This window comes from Cetorhinus maximus, chromosome 32 (genome assembly GCF_964194155.1).
Source record: "Cetorhinus maximus chromosome 32, sCetMax3.hap1.1, whole genome shotgun sequence".
In the NCBI taxonomy this organism is placed as follows: domain Eukaryota; kingdom Metazoa; phylum Chordata; class Chondrichthyes; order Lamniformes; family Cetorhinidae; genus Cetorhinus; species Cetorhinus maximus.
Window position 1 is genome coordinate 12593728 of NC_135910.1, and position 13498 is coordinate 12607225.

General features: G+C 47.3%; 1 protein-coding gene across 1 annotated transcript in view; it reads right to left on the reverse strand.

The window, feature by feature from the left end:
* Positions 1 to 13498, reverse strand: part of npas1 (neuronal PAS domain protein 1) — a 414556-nt gene that overhangs the window by 290785 nt on the left and 110273 nt on the right. Inside the window, exon 2 of the mRNA XM_078533317.1 lies at positions 4275 to 4460. Within this exon, the coding sequence (XP_078389443.1) occupies positions 4275 to 4375 (101 nt within the window). The 5' untranslated portion in view covers positions 4376 to 4460. The remainder of the gene's footprint in view (positions 1 to 4274; positions 4461 to 13498) is intronic.

The window sequence follows — 13498 nt, forward strand, 5'->3', positions numbered from 1 at the left end:
AAATCCTCTGGATTAACAGATTGAGAGAGTTTTCCCCTGAGTCAGAAGAGTGAGAGTTGTAGGTAAAATTTCACGAGTCACTGAGTTGTATAGAATCATAGAATGGTTATAGCACAGAAGGAGGCCATTGGGCCCATTATGTCTGTGCTGGCTCTCTGCAAGAGCAACTCAACTAGCCCCACTCCCCCTACCGCTCCCCTGTAGCCCTGCAAATCCTTTCCCTTCAGAAAATGATCCAGTTCCCTTTTGAAAGCCACAACTGACCCTGCCTCCACCTGACTCTCAGGCAGCGCTTTCCAAATCCTAACCACTCGCTGTGCGGAAGGAGCTTTTCCTCACTGCCGCCATTGCTTCTTTTGCCGATCGACTTCAATTGGCACCCTCTGATTCTCAACTCTTCTGCCAATGGGAACAGTTTCCCCCCTGTCTACTCTGTCCAGACCCCTCATGATTTGGAACACTTCTATCCAATCTCCTCTCAACCTTCTCTTCCCCAAGGAGAACAGCCCCAGCTTCTCCAATCTATCCACGGAACTGAAGTTCCTGGAACCATTCTCGTAAAACATTTCTCTGCCTTTGCCAAAGCATTCATTGAAGAGGTGTTTATAGGGGAAAGTCTGTTTCTATAAAGGATGTGTTGGTGTCTGTTGTCGCTGAGAGAACTCCTCGTTATATTCTTCTGCTGTTATTTTTTGCATTCGTTTATAATAGCTACCTTCCTATTGGTGACTTATCACACTTGCGTCTCCTCTGTGTTATTTCAACCTATATTACTTGCCCATTCTTCCTCTCCCTTACCTGACTGATTATTGCTTGCAGCATCTAGCAATTTGCTGTTAAACATAACTTTCTGTGACTGGCTTATCTGTCAATTCTCTCCTCATCTCCGATCTATTTTCCCAACCTTCCTAAGATGCTAGTTCACCTTTTGGCAACAACAGCATTGATATCGCACCTTTAAGATAGTGAAACGACACAGGGGCGAGTCTGAAACAGAATCTGATGTCGCGACATTAGGAACAGGTACCCAAAGGCTTGGTCCAAGAGGTGGGTCTTAAAGGAGGAGAGAGCGGTAGGGAGGCGGAGGGGATTCCAGGCAGCCGAAGGTATCAATGGTGGAGGGAAGAAAGCTGGGAGATGCGCAAGAGGCCATAAATAAAGGATCGCAGAGATCTCCGAGGGTTGCAGGGCTGGAGGAGGTTACTGAAATAGGCGGGCGGGGAGGGGTGGTGGTGAGGTCCTGGAGGAATTTGGAAACAAGGATTAGAGTTCTTAACTCGAGAATCGTTGCTGGATCAGGAACCAATACGGGAGAGCAAGTACAGGGGGTGATGGGTGAATGGGGTTTGGTGTGAGTTCTGACGCAGGCAACAGAATTTTGGACTTGTCCAGGTGTATATGCAGGGTGGAAGAGGGGAGACCAGCCAGAGAAGCATCAGCATGGTCAAGTCTAGAGCAGCTTAGCTCTGGTGAACGGTCAGAGACTCAAAATCTTCACACCAACCTTCATTCTTCACAGACATTGACTGACCCTGTTGTGCATTCGCAACACTTTCCCTTTATATTTTAGATTATCAGCATCACCAACCTTTCTTCATTCCACATTATATATCGCTTACGCTCAAAACCTTGAACACAATTGGCTGGGGAGGTTATTTAGCACACAACATCTCACAAATCTTCCATGTTTTGATGTCAGGGGCTTAAGGATTTGAGTGAATGTTTCCATTAACTGAACAGAGATTAATGTCCACTCTTTGCTCACAGTGTCCATTCCTTACAGCTGAATGTGCTTTGGTTATCCTCAACTGTAATTCTGCTCTGGGGAATATCTTTACCTTTCCTCTGCTACCCACCCCAACCCTCACAGTCACCTTCTCCACTATCTGTGCAATTCTTCAAACTCCACGCACTGAAACAGAGCCGCCGTGTGTGGCTCAGTGGGTGCATGCACTGCCGGGTCTGCATACGAGTCAAACAGACCAGTAGCAATCCTGGTTTCAATGCGAATTGTCTCAGAGATAGCTGTCCTCGTTCAGAGTGCAGGCTGGGATTTAGTTAGCTGCTGCACAACTGGAACAGTAAAGGGGTCGCACAACCAGTCACCTCCCCCCGACTATCCCCGTAACTACTGTCGCAACTCCTCACACATCCTGTGACTACTGACCTACTTCAATGGACATACTAAAAGTACTGACACACTCTCAGGGATCCCCTATAAATACTGACACACCCCTCCGGGGGCCCACTGTAAATATTGACACACTCCCCGGGACCCCCTGTAAATACTGACACATTCCCTGGGGACCCCTGTAAATACTGACACACTCCCTGGGGACCCCCTGTAAATACTGACACACTCCCCGGGGACCCCCTGTAAATACTGACACACTCCCTGGGGACCCCCTGTAAATACTGACACACTCCCCGGGGAACCCCTGTAAATACTGACACACTCCCTGGGGACCCCCTGTAAATACTGACACACTCCCCGGGGACGCCCTGTAAATACTGACACACTCTCGGAGACCCCCTGTAAATACTGACACACTCCCTGGGGACCCCCTGTAAATACAGACACACTCCCTGGGGACCCCCTGTAAATACAGACGCACTGCCAGGGATCCCCTGTAAATACTGACACACCCGCAGGGACACTGTCAGATATCACCAACAGTCTGTGTTACAAAGTGTGGTGTCTCTGCTGCCACTTTGCCACCTCCTTGTGTCAGTGAAACTGCAGAGTTCCTCGCCAATGCTCATCATGCCACTCAGTGAGAATGGGCAGAGGAAGCATTTTATCACAAGAGTCTACACCTACTGCTGTGACTGCCTTGGCATGGATTACCCTGGCACTTTGAAGTGTCCCAAGGACTGGGTATGAACGAGTTAAACATACATGCCGATTGTTCAGTCTTATCATTATAGTACATTAGAACAACAGCAATCTGAATTCATATAGCGCCTAAACATAATAAAATGCTTTTGTCAAACACATTGTGACACCGAGTCACATAGGCGACCTTAGGTCAAGTGACCAAAAGCTTGGTCAAAGTGGTAGGTCTTAATGAGGGTCTTAAAGGAGGAAAGCGAGGTAGAGAGGCGGAGAGGTTTAGGGAGGGTACTCCAGAGCTTGGGGCCTAGGCAGCTGACGGCACATCCACCCATGGTGAGATGAGGAAAATCGGGGATGCTCAAGAGGCCAGAATTGGGGGAGCGCAGACATCCCGAAGGGTTGTGGAGCTGGAGGGAGTTGCAGAGATAGGGGGCGGCAAGGCCTTGGAGGGATTTGAAAAGGAAAATGGGAATTTTGAAATCGGGGTGTTGCCGAACAGGAAGCCAGTGTACGTCAGCTGGCAAAGGGTCATGGGTGAAATGGACTTGGTGTGAGTTAGGAAGCGGACAGCAGCATTTTGGATGCATTTGGATTTAAGGATAATGCAAGGTGTGAGGGTGGACAGGAGAGCACTGAGTCTAGAGGTAACAAAGGTATGAATGAGGGCTTCAGCAGCAGATGAGCTGAGGCAGGGTCAAAGAGAAGAGTAAACACTAATAATTTCACACATGCTGTTCAACATCTTACTCTATTAATGGTCCCTAAATATCCTTTTTAACCTTTGACCCTTCAGAGTGCAATTTCCTGTTGCGATTGGCTGCAATTATAATAATCTGACTTCGGGAAGCTGTAGCTTAATCCAATTAAGGGATTTGCCACTGGTCTCTTGGAGTATATGATGATGTTGGATGATTAATGGATGGGCCATGTTCAACTGGTTGGAAAAGGATCACTATTGCTCCTCTGCCAACCCCACAGATTTCATTCAACAAAGAGTTGGATTTTTTAAAAATTCTTTCATGGGATGTGGGCATTGCTGGCAAGGCCAGCTTTTGTTGCCCGTCCCTAATTGCCCTTGAACTGAGGGCCTCACTCAGCCACTTCAGAGGGTAGTTAAGAGTCAACCACATTGCTGTGGGTCTGGAGTCACATGTAAGTCAGACCAGGTCAGGATGGCAGATTTCCTTCCCTAAAGGGCATTAGTGAACCAGATGGGTTTCAATAATAAGGGTGATAGTCATTGTTACTGAGACTAGCTTTCAATTCCAGATTATTTTTAATTAACTGAATTTAAACTCTACCAGCTGCCCTGGCAGGATTTGAACCTACACCCCATAGCATTACATTGAGCCACTTGGTTACTAGTCCAGTGACATTACCACTATGCCACCATTGCTCCCCTCCCCCCATGGTCAGCATGAAGCCACACAAGTCTTACCAAGGGACTGGTTGGTTCTTTACGAGCAGTCCTTGAAGGAAGTCCCACTCTACGCTAACACATTTCAGTTCATTGTTGTATTGGGTTGCCATCTTTAACATTCAGCCACTTTCCCAGAGTCACCTGGCTTTACAGCATCCCTACAGGGTTTCTGATTGGCTGGCTTCTTGAGATGACCTTGACCTCCTAAAAAGAGAGGCAAGAGAAGAAGATGAGGTTGGATTTGACACAATCAATCTGGCTTTCTCTTGCTTACTGTACAGCGACGGTTTATAATTCACTACCTGCCAGAAATGACCGCTACAGCAGTCAGCAATTCAGTTGCTCATAACAGCTTTGGTTTGGTGGGTTAAAATCATTATCAAAATCATCGCTCCCACAATTGGTCAGTTGGCATGTAGACTGTCCAACATAGAAGTGAGTCACAGGAAGTCCTAAGTTCAATCCTTGGTATGTGCTGAATTGGCCATTCTTAACAGTTAGGCTGGTACAATTGGTTTCAGAATCTCTTTAAGTCATTTTTTTATTCTTTAAAAGGGGTGAAACTTACAAATTTTGATGTTCAGGGGGACTTGGGTGTGCTCATACAAGCAACACAGGAAGTTTGCATGTAGGTACAGCAAGCAATCAGGAAGACAAATGGCGTGTTGGCCTTTATTGTATTCCAAGAATAAGGAAACCTTAAGTATTGCTGAAAAAAAGAGACATGCTGTCAAAGTTTTTCGTCTTGTACTCATCAGGACAGATTTGTAAGAATACCAAATCTCGAAGGGAACAACAATTTATACTGCATGAGAAAAGAGTGCTGATTGGTTGGCAAGCGGACTCTGATTGGTAGAGGCATTGCCATGGAAAATGCACCAGGGAACAGTTCTTGATGAGCTTTTGTGCAAATTCAAACCAGGCAGTTCAACTCTGATTGGTCAAGGCATTGCCATGGGGAATGAACCAGGAAATGGCTGTCCCTCAAGCTTTTGTTTAGTTGAAAATGTTGCAATGTGTGGACCTGTTCTGTTTGCAAAGGGCAGGCCCCTGTGTGTGAATGTATGTAGCTTCTAGCCACACTGCAAGCCTGACTGATAATCTTAAATTAGTTGTCAGTGCAATTCTTAGCACAATCAAGGTTGTTTAGCAAGTGCTGTCCAATCAGTTCTGCACAACATGAATTGGCCAATTCTGAGCAAGTTTTCCACGTACACGGTGAAGGATTCCTTCACAGGTCTTGCATATCAATAGCGATGCCATGTCCATGTGCTCATTTGAGATTGCTAGCCTATTCACTAATGTTACCGCTCAAGGGAGCCATAGACAGTTACGCCACGTCACTATATCATGGCGATCTAGACCCAGCGCCATTATCTCAAATGGTATTCATTGAACTCATGAGCTCAGCAACTCAGATAGTTGAGTTCAGTTTTAAGGAGGCCATGTTGACATCGACCCCTTCTAGGCCCAGCTCTCGCCAACATCTTTGTCAGTTTCCACAAGAAACATGTTGTCGGTGGAATGACTCCTAATCTCCTACCCCTTGCATATTTCCGATACGTGAATGATACGTTTGCTACATTTGAATCTGCAGCTGCACGTAAGAATTTTCTTACACATCTTAATGGGCTTCACCTTGCGCTCAAATTCAGCTTTGAAATGGAGCGGTCTAAGAGCTCCCTTTCCTTGACCTGCTGGTTGAGAAATCTGTCAATGGGTTCTCTACTACTATCTACTGCAAGTCCAGTTTCAATGGTCAATATACATGTTAGGATTCCTACAGTTCTACGTGCTATAAGACTGGCCTTATCAACAGACATTTGCTCACTGCGCAAGCTTGATACTGAAATTGGGCACATCAAAGCCTTCCTGCAGGGTAATGGCGACCCTGATCAGATCACTGCTTGCTGTATAACTCGCAGATGGATCTAAGGCCGCTACTTTAAGTCCTGAAAAGTGCCTAGTCTACCTCAGATTACCCTGGAAAGGTAGTGTGCCAAAAATTTAAGACAATATCCAACCAGCTCGTTGAAAAACTCTGAACATAGTGTCCATCCTTAGATGTGATTCTGCAATTGGACAGCACTTGCTAAACAATCCTGATTGTGCTAAGAATTACACTGAAAACCAATTTAAGATCATCAGTCAGGCTTGCAGTGAGGCTCACTTACGTGTGCTAGAAGCTACATATATTCACACACAGGGTCTTGTCCTTTACAAACAGAAAGAATATGTCCATGCATAGTGCCTTTTCCAACTAAACAAAGGCTTGGGGACAGCCTAACCCTGGTTCTTTCCCATGACAATGCCTTGACCAATCAGAGTTGACCTGCTTGGTTTGAATTTGAACAAAGCTTGGCAGTTAACTGTTCCCTAGTGCATTTTACATGGCAATGCCTCTACCAATCAGAGTCCACTTGCCAACCGATCGGCACCCTCTTCTCATGTAGTATAAATGATTGTTTTCTTTGAGATTTGGTATTCTGGTGAATCTGTCCTGATGAGTACAAGATAAAAAGCTTTCAGCAATACTCAGGTTCTGTATTATTAATTAAGTCTTGCTACAATTGTACAGGGCTTTGGTGGGACCACACCTAGAATACTGTGCGCAGTTTTGGACTTCATATTTAAGGAAGGATGTATTTGCACTGGTAGTGGTGCAGCAAAGTTTCACTAGATTGGTTCCAGGGGTGAGAGGGTTGTCCGGTGATAAGAGGTGAGCAAATTGGGTCTATGCTGTCTGGAGTTTAGAAGAAGGAGAGGCGATCTTATTGAAACATGCGAAGGGGCTTGACAAGCTAGACACTCCGAGGCTGTTTTCCCCTGGCTGGGGTATCTAGAACATGGAGGTTCAGTCTCAGGATAAGGGGCCAATCGTTTGGGACTGAGATGAGGAGAAATTTCTTCACTCAGAGGGCTGTGAATCTTTGGAATTCTCTACCCCAGAGGGCTGCAGATGCTCCATCGTTGAATACATTTAAGACGGGAATGGACAGATTTTTGGTCTCGCAGGGAATCAAGGGATATGGGGAGTGGGCAGGAAAGTGGAGTTGAGGTAGAAGATCAGCCATGATCTTATTAAATGACGGAGCAGGCTTGAGGGGCCTACTCGGGCTCCATTTCATAAATTCTTACATTCTTAAGTTAGCGCAGGGTTTGCCGGGGTGGGGTAGGCTGGCAAATGTTCAGCCTGGGTCTCTTCTCTCCATCTGACTATTGATTCCTGCTGCACACGAATCAAGGTCAGACACACTCGCGACCTCCTTCGCAGGCAAACTGCCTGTCATCGGCCCTGCCTGCGCCCACGCAACCGCTGGCCAATTGGGCACCTTACTAGAAGGGTGCCCACCGCCCGGGGTTAAAAAGGTGTGACAAATCCCACTATGGTTTACTTCCAGTATGGGGAGGATTGAAAAATAGAGACGTTACCCTAAACTTGGCTCGGGCCTTGGTTAGGCCGCGCTTGGGAGTACAACGTACAATTCTGGTCGCCATGTTACAAACCAAATAATCAGATATGGAAGTCAGAAGGGGCTTCTTTATCCAGGGAGTGGTTAGAATGTATTAGTCACTCCCAATTGAAGTGGTTGAGAGGTTGGATTTGAGGGGAGGCTAGGTTAGCATTCGAGGGAGAAAGGAAGACAGGGTTATACTGATAGAGTTAGATGAAGGAGGACAAGAAGAGGCTCAAGTGGAGAATAAATGCCAGCACGGACTAGATGGGCCAAAAGGTCTGTTTCTGTGCTCTAAATTCTATGTAAAATCCCAGGATCATGGTATACTTGTCAGCCACAGGCAAGCAGTTTTCAGGTTTATTACTGGATTCTCGATGGAAGATTATGGGGGGTCTTGTGGTGCAGTGGGTAACGTCCCTACCTTTGAGTCAGGAGCTCCAGGTTTGGATCCCACCCCAGGACCTGATGGCCAAGGAATGTGAGCAAATGGGTTGAGCGTCGACCTGCCAAATCCCTCCAACACGTGCCAATGGCAGGCGGTAAGAGCGGGAGAGATTCCTGCTCAGCCATGGGATGGAAAGGGAGGCGCAGCCTCTGCCGCAGCTCCAGGTGACAACATGCATGTAAATGTGCACGTTGGCCATAGCAACCCGGCCTCTTTGAGTGTACTTTAGCACACCACTAACACCACTTGTTGGGAGTCAATGGAGGAGCTGCTGCTTTGGAAGGTGAAAGCCTATAAATGTCCGATTGTGACTGGCCCGTGATACTGGCTGAAGAAAAGCAGCGTTGGCTATGGTTGCTACAGAAGCAGCTGCAGTCTATTGATGCTACGACCCCTCCTGACCAGAGGGCATGGGGTGAGAAACCGCCTTAATCAAGGAACAAGAGAAGGGGGAATAATGTACCAGCACCTCTTCCTACTGGAGTCTGACTCTATGCAGTGGATGCTGGCTGAGGTGCGAAGAGGTTTTACTCAGAGGTGAATAGCACAGCAAGAATCTGTGCTCCTAAAACATAAGGCCGTTTATTTTTTTTGAACTCGACTTATTTCTGCACCTCATGACCCTGGATGCATTAGTCCAAGCAAACATCAAAACTTGAGCTGCAATCCCACTCCCTTGCCCCAGTCCTATCCGGCCTGGTAGAGAAACAGGAAAAGAGAAAGAGAGAGAGAGAGAGAAAGAGAGAGGAAGATTGCGAAAGAGAGATCAAAGAAAGAAAGAATGAAAAAACAGGTCCCCAAAGCGCCACACATAATGGATGATGTATGAAGTGAATTCACTGTTGTTATGTAGGCGGAGACAGCAGCCAATTAGTACACAGAAAGATCCCAGAAACAGCAATGTGATGAATGAATCTCCTTTGGTGGGATCTTTTACATTCACTAGGTGAGAATCCTTGTGAAGGCATGTGGAGAGTCCGAAAAATAATTGTTAAGGTCAAGGCTGCTACTATTCTGTGGTTCTGGTTCGGACTGTGCCCTGCACATGCACTGCCTCAAGTGTATTCACCAGAGGCTCACCATCTCTGACATTAATTATTCCAGCTGACCTGCCCTCGATGTGATTTGCAACTACGTGCTGCTTAATCCCCAATCTACCCAGAACCGGGGGAACCCATTAACCTCAACACCACGTCACAGCGTCAGCCATGAGTCAGTGGGTGACATTCTCGCTTTCGAGCCAGAAGGTTGTGGGGTTCAAGTTCCACCCCAGAGACTTGAGCACAAAAATCCAGGCTGACACTCCAGTACAGTACTGAGGGGGTGCTTCTGTATTGGAGGTGCTGTCTCTCAAGTGAGACGTTAAACCTATCCCTGGACTTTAAAAATCCTGTGGCCTGATTACTCAAGAAGAGCGGGACAACTCTCTCTGGCATCCGGGCAAATGTTTAAGGCTTATGGAGATCTTAAATACCAGCATGGGCCTGTGGGGCTGAAAGCCCTACCTAGCATCTGCATTGGATATAAGCAGACTTAATGCTTAACACACAAAGTCTTCTGTAATCCAGTGTTTAGGACTAAACTGGTAACACTGCAGGCCCAGTCTTGCCGAATTGATTCACCTTCAGGCACAATATCAGACAGCCCATCTATAATATCATGACACTTGAAAGTGCAATTATTCCGAAGGGCCAATGATGCTTCTGTACCAGGCAGGGCAAGGCTCTTGCCCCCTGTGCCCGGCACAGCTCAGCGTCAACCTGCTCATCACAGCTCAGGTAACGTAGAGTGTTGCCACGGTGCCAAAGACACAGGTCATCAACCCTCCAGGATTGTCCTGGCGTCTACAAGAATCAAAGGCTAATTTCCAGGATACTGTAGCAAGCAAAACCCAGGAGAGAACTGAGAGGGGTGCGAAGCGATATGGAGCGTTTTTCATTTTATCCGAAAAATTTTGTTTCCATAATTAGTCGACTGACAGTCAACACAAGAATAGGAGGAGGAGTAGGCCATTCGGCCCCTCGAGCCTGCTCTGCCACTCAATAACATCAAGGCCGATCTGATAGTGGCCTCAACTCCACTTTCCTGTCTGCCTCCCATAAACCTTGACTCCTTTGTCGATTAAAAATCCAGCCTTGAATTTATTCGATGACCCATCCTCCAATGCCCTCTGCAGAAGAGAATTCCACAGACTAACAACCCTCAGAGAGAGAACAATTCTCCTCATCTCAGTCTTAAATGGGGGACCCCTAATTTTTAAACTTGTCCCCTAGTTCTAGACTGCCCCACAAGGGGAAACATCCTCTCGGTATCCACCCTGTCAAGCCCCCTCAGGATCTTATATGTTTTAATAAAATCACCACTCATTCGTCTAAACTCCAATGGGCATAGGCCCAACCTGCTCAACCTTTCCTCATAAGATAACCCCTTGGTCCCAGGAATCAGTCGAATGAGCCTTCTTTGAACTGCTTCCAATGCAAGTATATCCCTTCTTAAGTATGGGGGTCAAAATGATCTCACTAAGGCCCTGTATAGCTGTAGCAACAATTCCCTTCTTTTATACCCAATTCCCCTAGCAGGAAATGCCCACATCGATGATCATCCAATCACGTAACAAAGTGTCTAACTGCTTCCCAGTTGGCCGTGGGAAGGCAAGAGTGTCACGAGGATTGGCGTGTGGGGCGCCCAATGGCGGGAGGTCAAGGTTAAAGGCAAGAGGTCACAGGCTGAAATCTCCAGGGATAAGCCCAATTGTGGTTGGCAACCCTACCGAAGGCCTTTGCCTAAACTGGACCAGGTAACTCATCGGCTCCTGCAGGCAGGCCTCGGGACCATGTGCTACGTTTGTGCTGTGCATGGTCGAAAAGCTGTAAAGAATTGTTTAAAATTCGATTTCTGGATGCGATTCTTACCACGGAGCGGCTTGTCAGAGCACTTTAGGGAGCATCAAGCGTGTAAACATATAGAGTGAAATTGGAACACAGGCCAAGCCATGTAGGGAATGACAGATTCTCTTCCTTGAAGGTCATTAATCAATCAGTCCGCTCTCCGGAATTTGATTTATCAACCTGTCGTGTAAAATTTGAACTCACAGCTGCTGGGTTGCAAGTGGGAGGTGGTGGCATAGTGGTACTGTCACTGGGCTAGTGTTCCAGGGACCCCAGGGTACTGCTCAGGGGACCTGGGTTCAAATCCTACCATGGCAGACGGTGGAATTTGAATTCAATAGATATCTGGAATTAAAGGTCTAATGATAACTATGAAACCCATCTGGTACACTAATGCCCCTTTAGGGAAGGGCCTGGTCTGGCCTATGTGTGACTCCCAAACCCACAGCAATGTGGTTGACTCCTTAAATTAAAATTGCCCTCTGGGCAGGGGCAATTAAGGATGAGCAATAAATGCTGGCCTAGCCAGCGATGCCCATGAATGAAGTGCAGCTGTGAAACATCTACTAACACCCTTGAGAGCTGATTCCATCAGCGGTGCAGTGCTTGTGTCAAAAGGTTCTTGATTGGTAAGGGGATCAAAGGTTACGGGGAGAATGGGGTTGAGAAACTTATCAGCCATGATTGAACAGCGGAGCAGACTGGATGGGCCAAATGGCCTAATTTCTGCTCCTATGTCTTATGGTCTTAAACCCTGGGGGGGGTCAAATGGGAGGATGGCTGGGCCAATGTGAGCATCCTCCATGAAGCCGTGTCTACCAGCATTGAAGCCTCGCTCCTGCAGAACCAACGGGCCATTGCATCCAGATGCCTGAAAACCACCTCCCTCGGCAGGTTCTCTTCCCACAGCCAAAGGAAAAGGTATAAGGATGCGCTCAAGGTCGCCCTCAAGCACCGAAGCATTAACACCAACTCCTGAGAATGCTGCCGATCGCTTGACATGGCGCCCCCTGGTCCATCGAGGCACTCTGCGACACAGAGCGGCAGAGGAAGGAGAGGGAAGCCAACCCTGGGCTGCAATTTCCACTCCCCTGCGTAACAATGTGCCCCCACACTGCGGAAGGACATGTGGATCCAGAATTGGGCTCCTCAGTCATCTGAAGCCAAGCCTAACGGACGTCACCCTCAATCCCGAGGGACTGCCAACGACGCAGGTCCAGCACCAGACCTGCCAAAAGACTTGCATTTATATAGTGCCTTTCACAAACTCAAGACTTCCCAAAGTGCTTCACACCCAGCAAAATACTTGTGAAGTGTAGTCACTGTTGTAATGTCAGAAATGCGGCAGCCAATTTGTGCACAGCAAGCTCCCACAAACAGCAATGTGATAACGACCAGGTAATCTGTTCTTGTGATGTTGGTGGAGGGATAAATATTGTCCCAGACATTGGGGAGAATTCCCTGCCCTGCTTCAAAATAGTGCCATGGGATCTTCTACATCCACCGGAGAGGACAGATGGGACCTTGGCTTAATGTCTCATCCGAAAGACAGCACTTCCGACAGTGTGTCACTCCCTCCGTGGTGCGCTGAACATTGTTGTCACATGAATTGGAAGCGTAATGATTGGTTCTCAGCAGACAAATGCAGGAGCCATTCCGTGGTAGAGGTCCAGCAAAAATACACAAACATAACAGACAGGAAATGATAAGATGGTTCCTCTAGCTTGTCCCATTCAGCTGGGATATCCTGTGTATCAATAGACACGCCCTGTCCATCTAGTATCATGTGATCACTGGGTTAGTTTGAGGCAAAAGATAAAAACCCATATCAATTAAGGAAGTAAATCACGAAAATTCCTCTCCAACCACTTTAGGTCAGAGGCGATGAGTAACTCACCTCCTGACTCCCAAAAGCCTGTCCACCATCTACAAGGCACAAGTCAGGAGTGCGATGGAATACTCCCCACTTGCCTGGATGAGTGCAGCTCCAACAATGCTCAAGACTTTCGATATCATTCAGGACAAAGCAGAGGAAATCTTAACCATTCACTCCCTTCACCACTGATGCACAGTAGCAGCAGTATGTGTACCATCTACAAGATGCACTGCAGAAAGTCACCAAGGCTCCTTCGACAGCACCTTCCAAACCCACATCCTCTACCACCTCGAAGGACAAGGGCAGCAGACACATGCGAACACCACCACTGGAAGTTCCCCTCCAAGTCACTCACGATCCTGACTTGGAAATATATCGCCGTTCCTTCACTGTCGCTGGGTCAAAATCCTGGAACTCCCTCCCTAACAGCACTGTGGGTGTACCTACACCACAGGGAATGCAGCGGTTCAAGAAGGCGGCTCACCCACCACCTTCTCAAGGGGCAATTAGGGATGGGCAACAAATGCTGGTTTTTATCAGCAGCGCCCACATCCTGTGAATAAATTTTTTGAAAA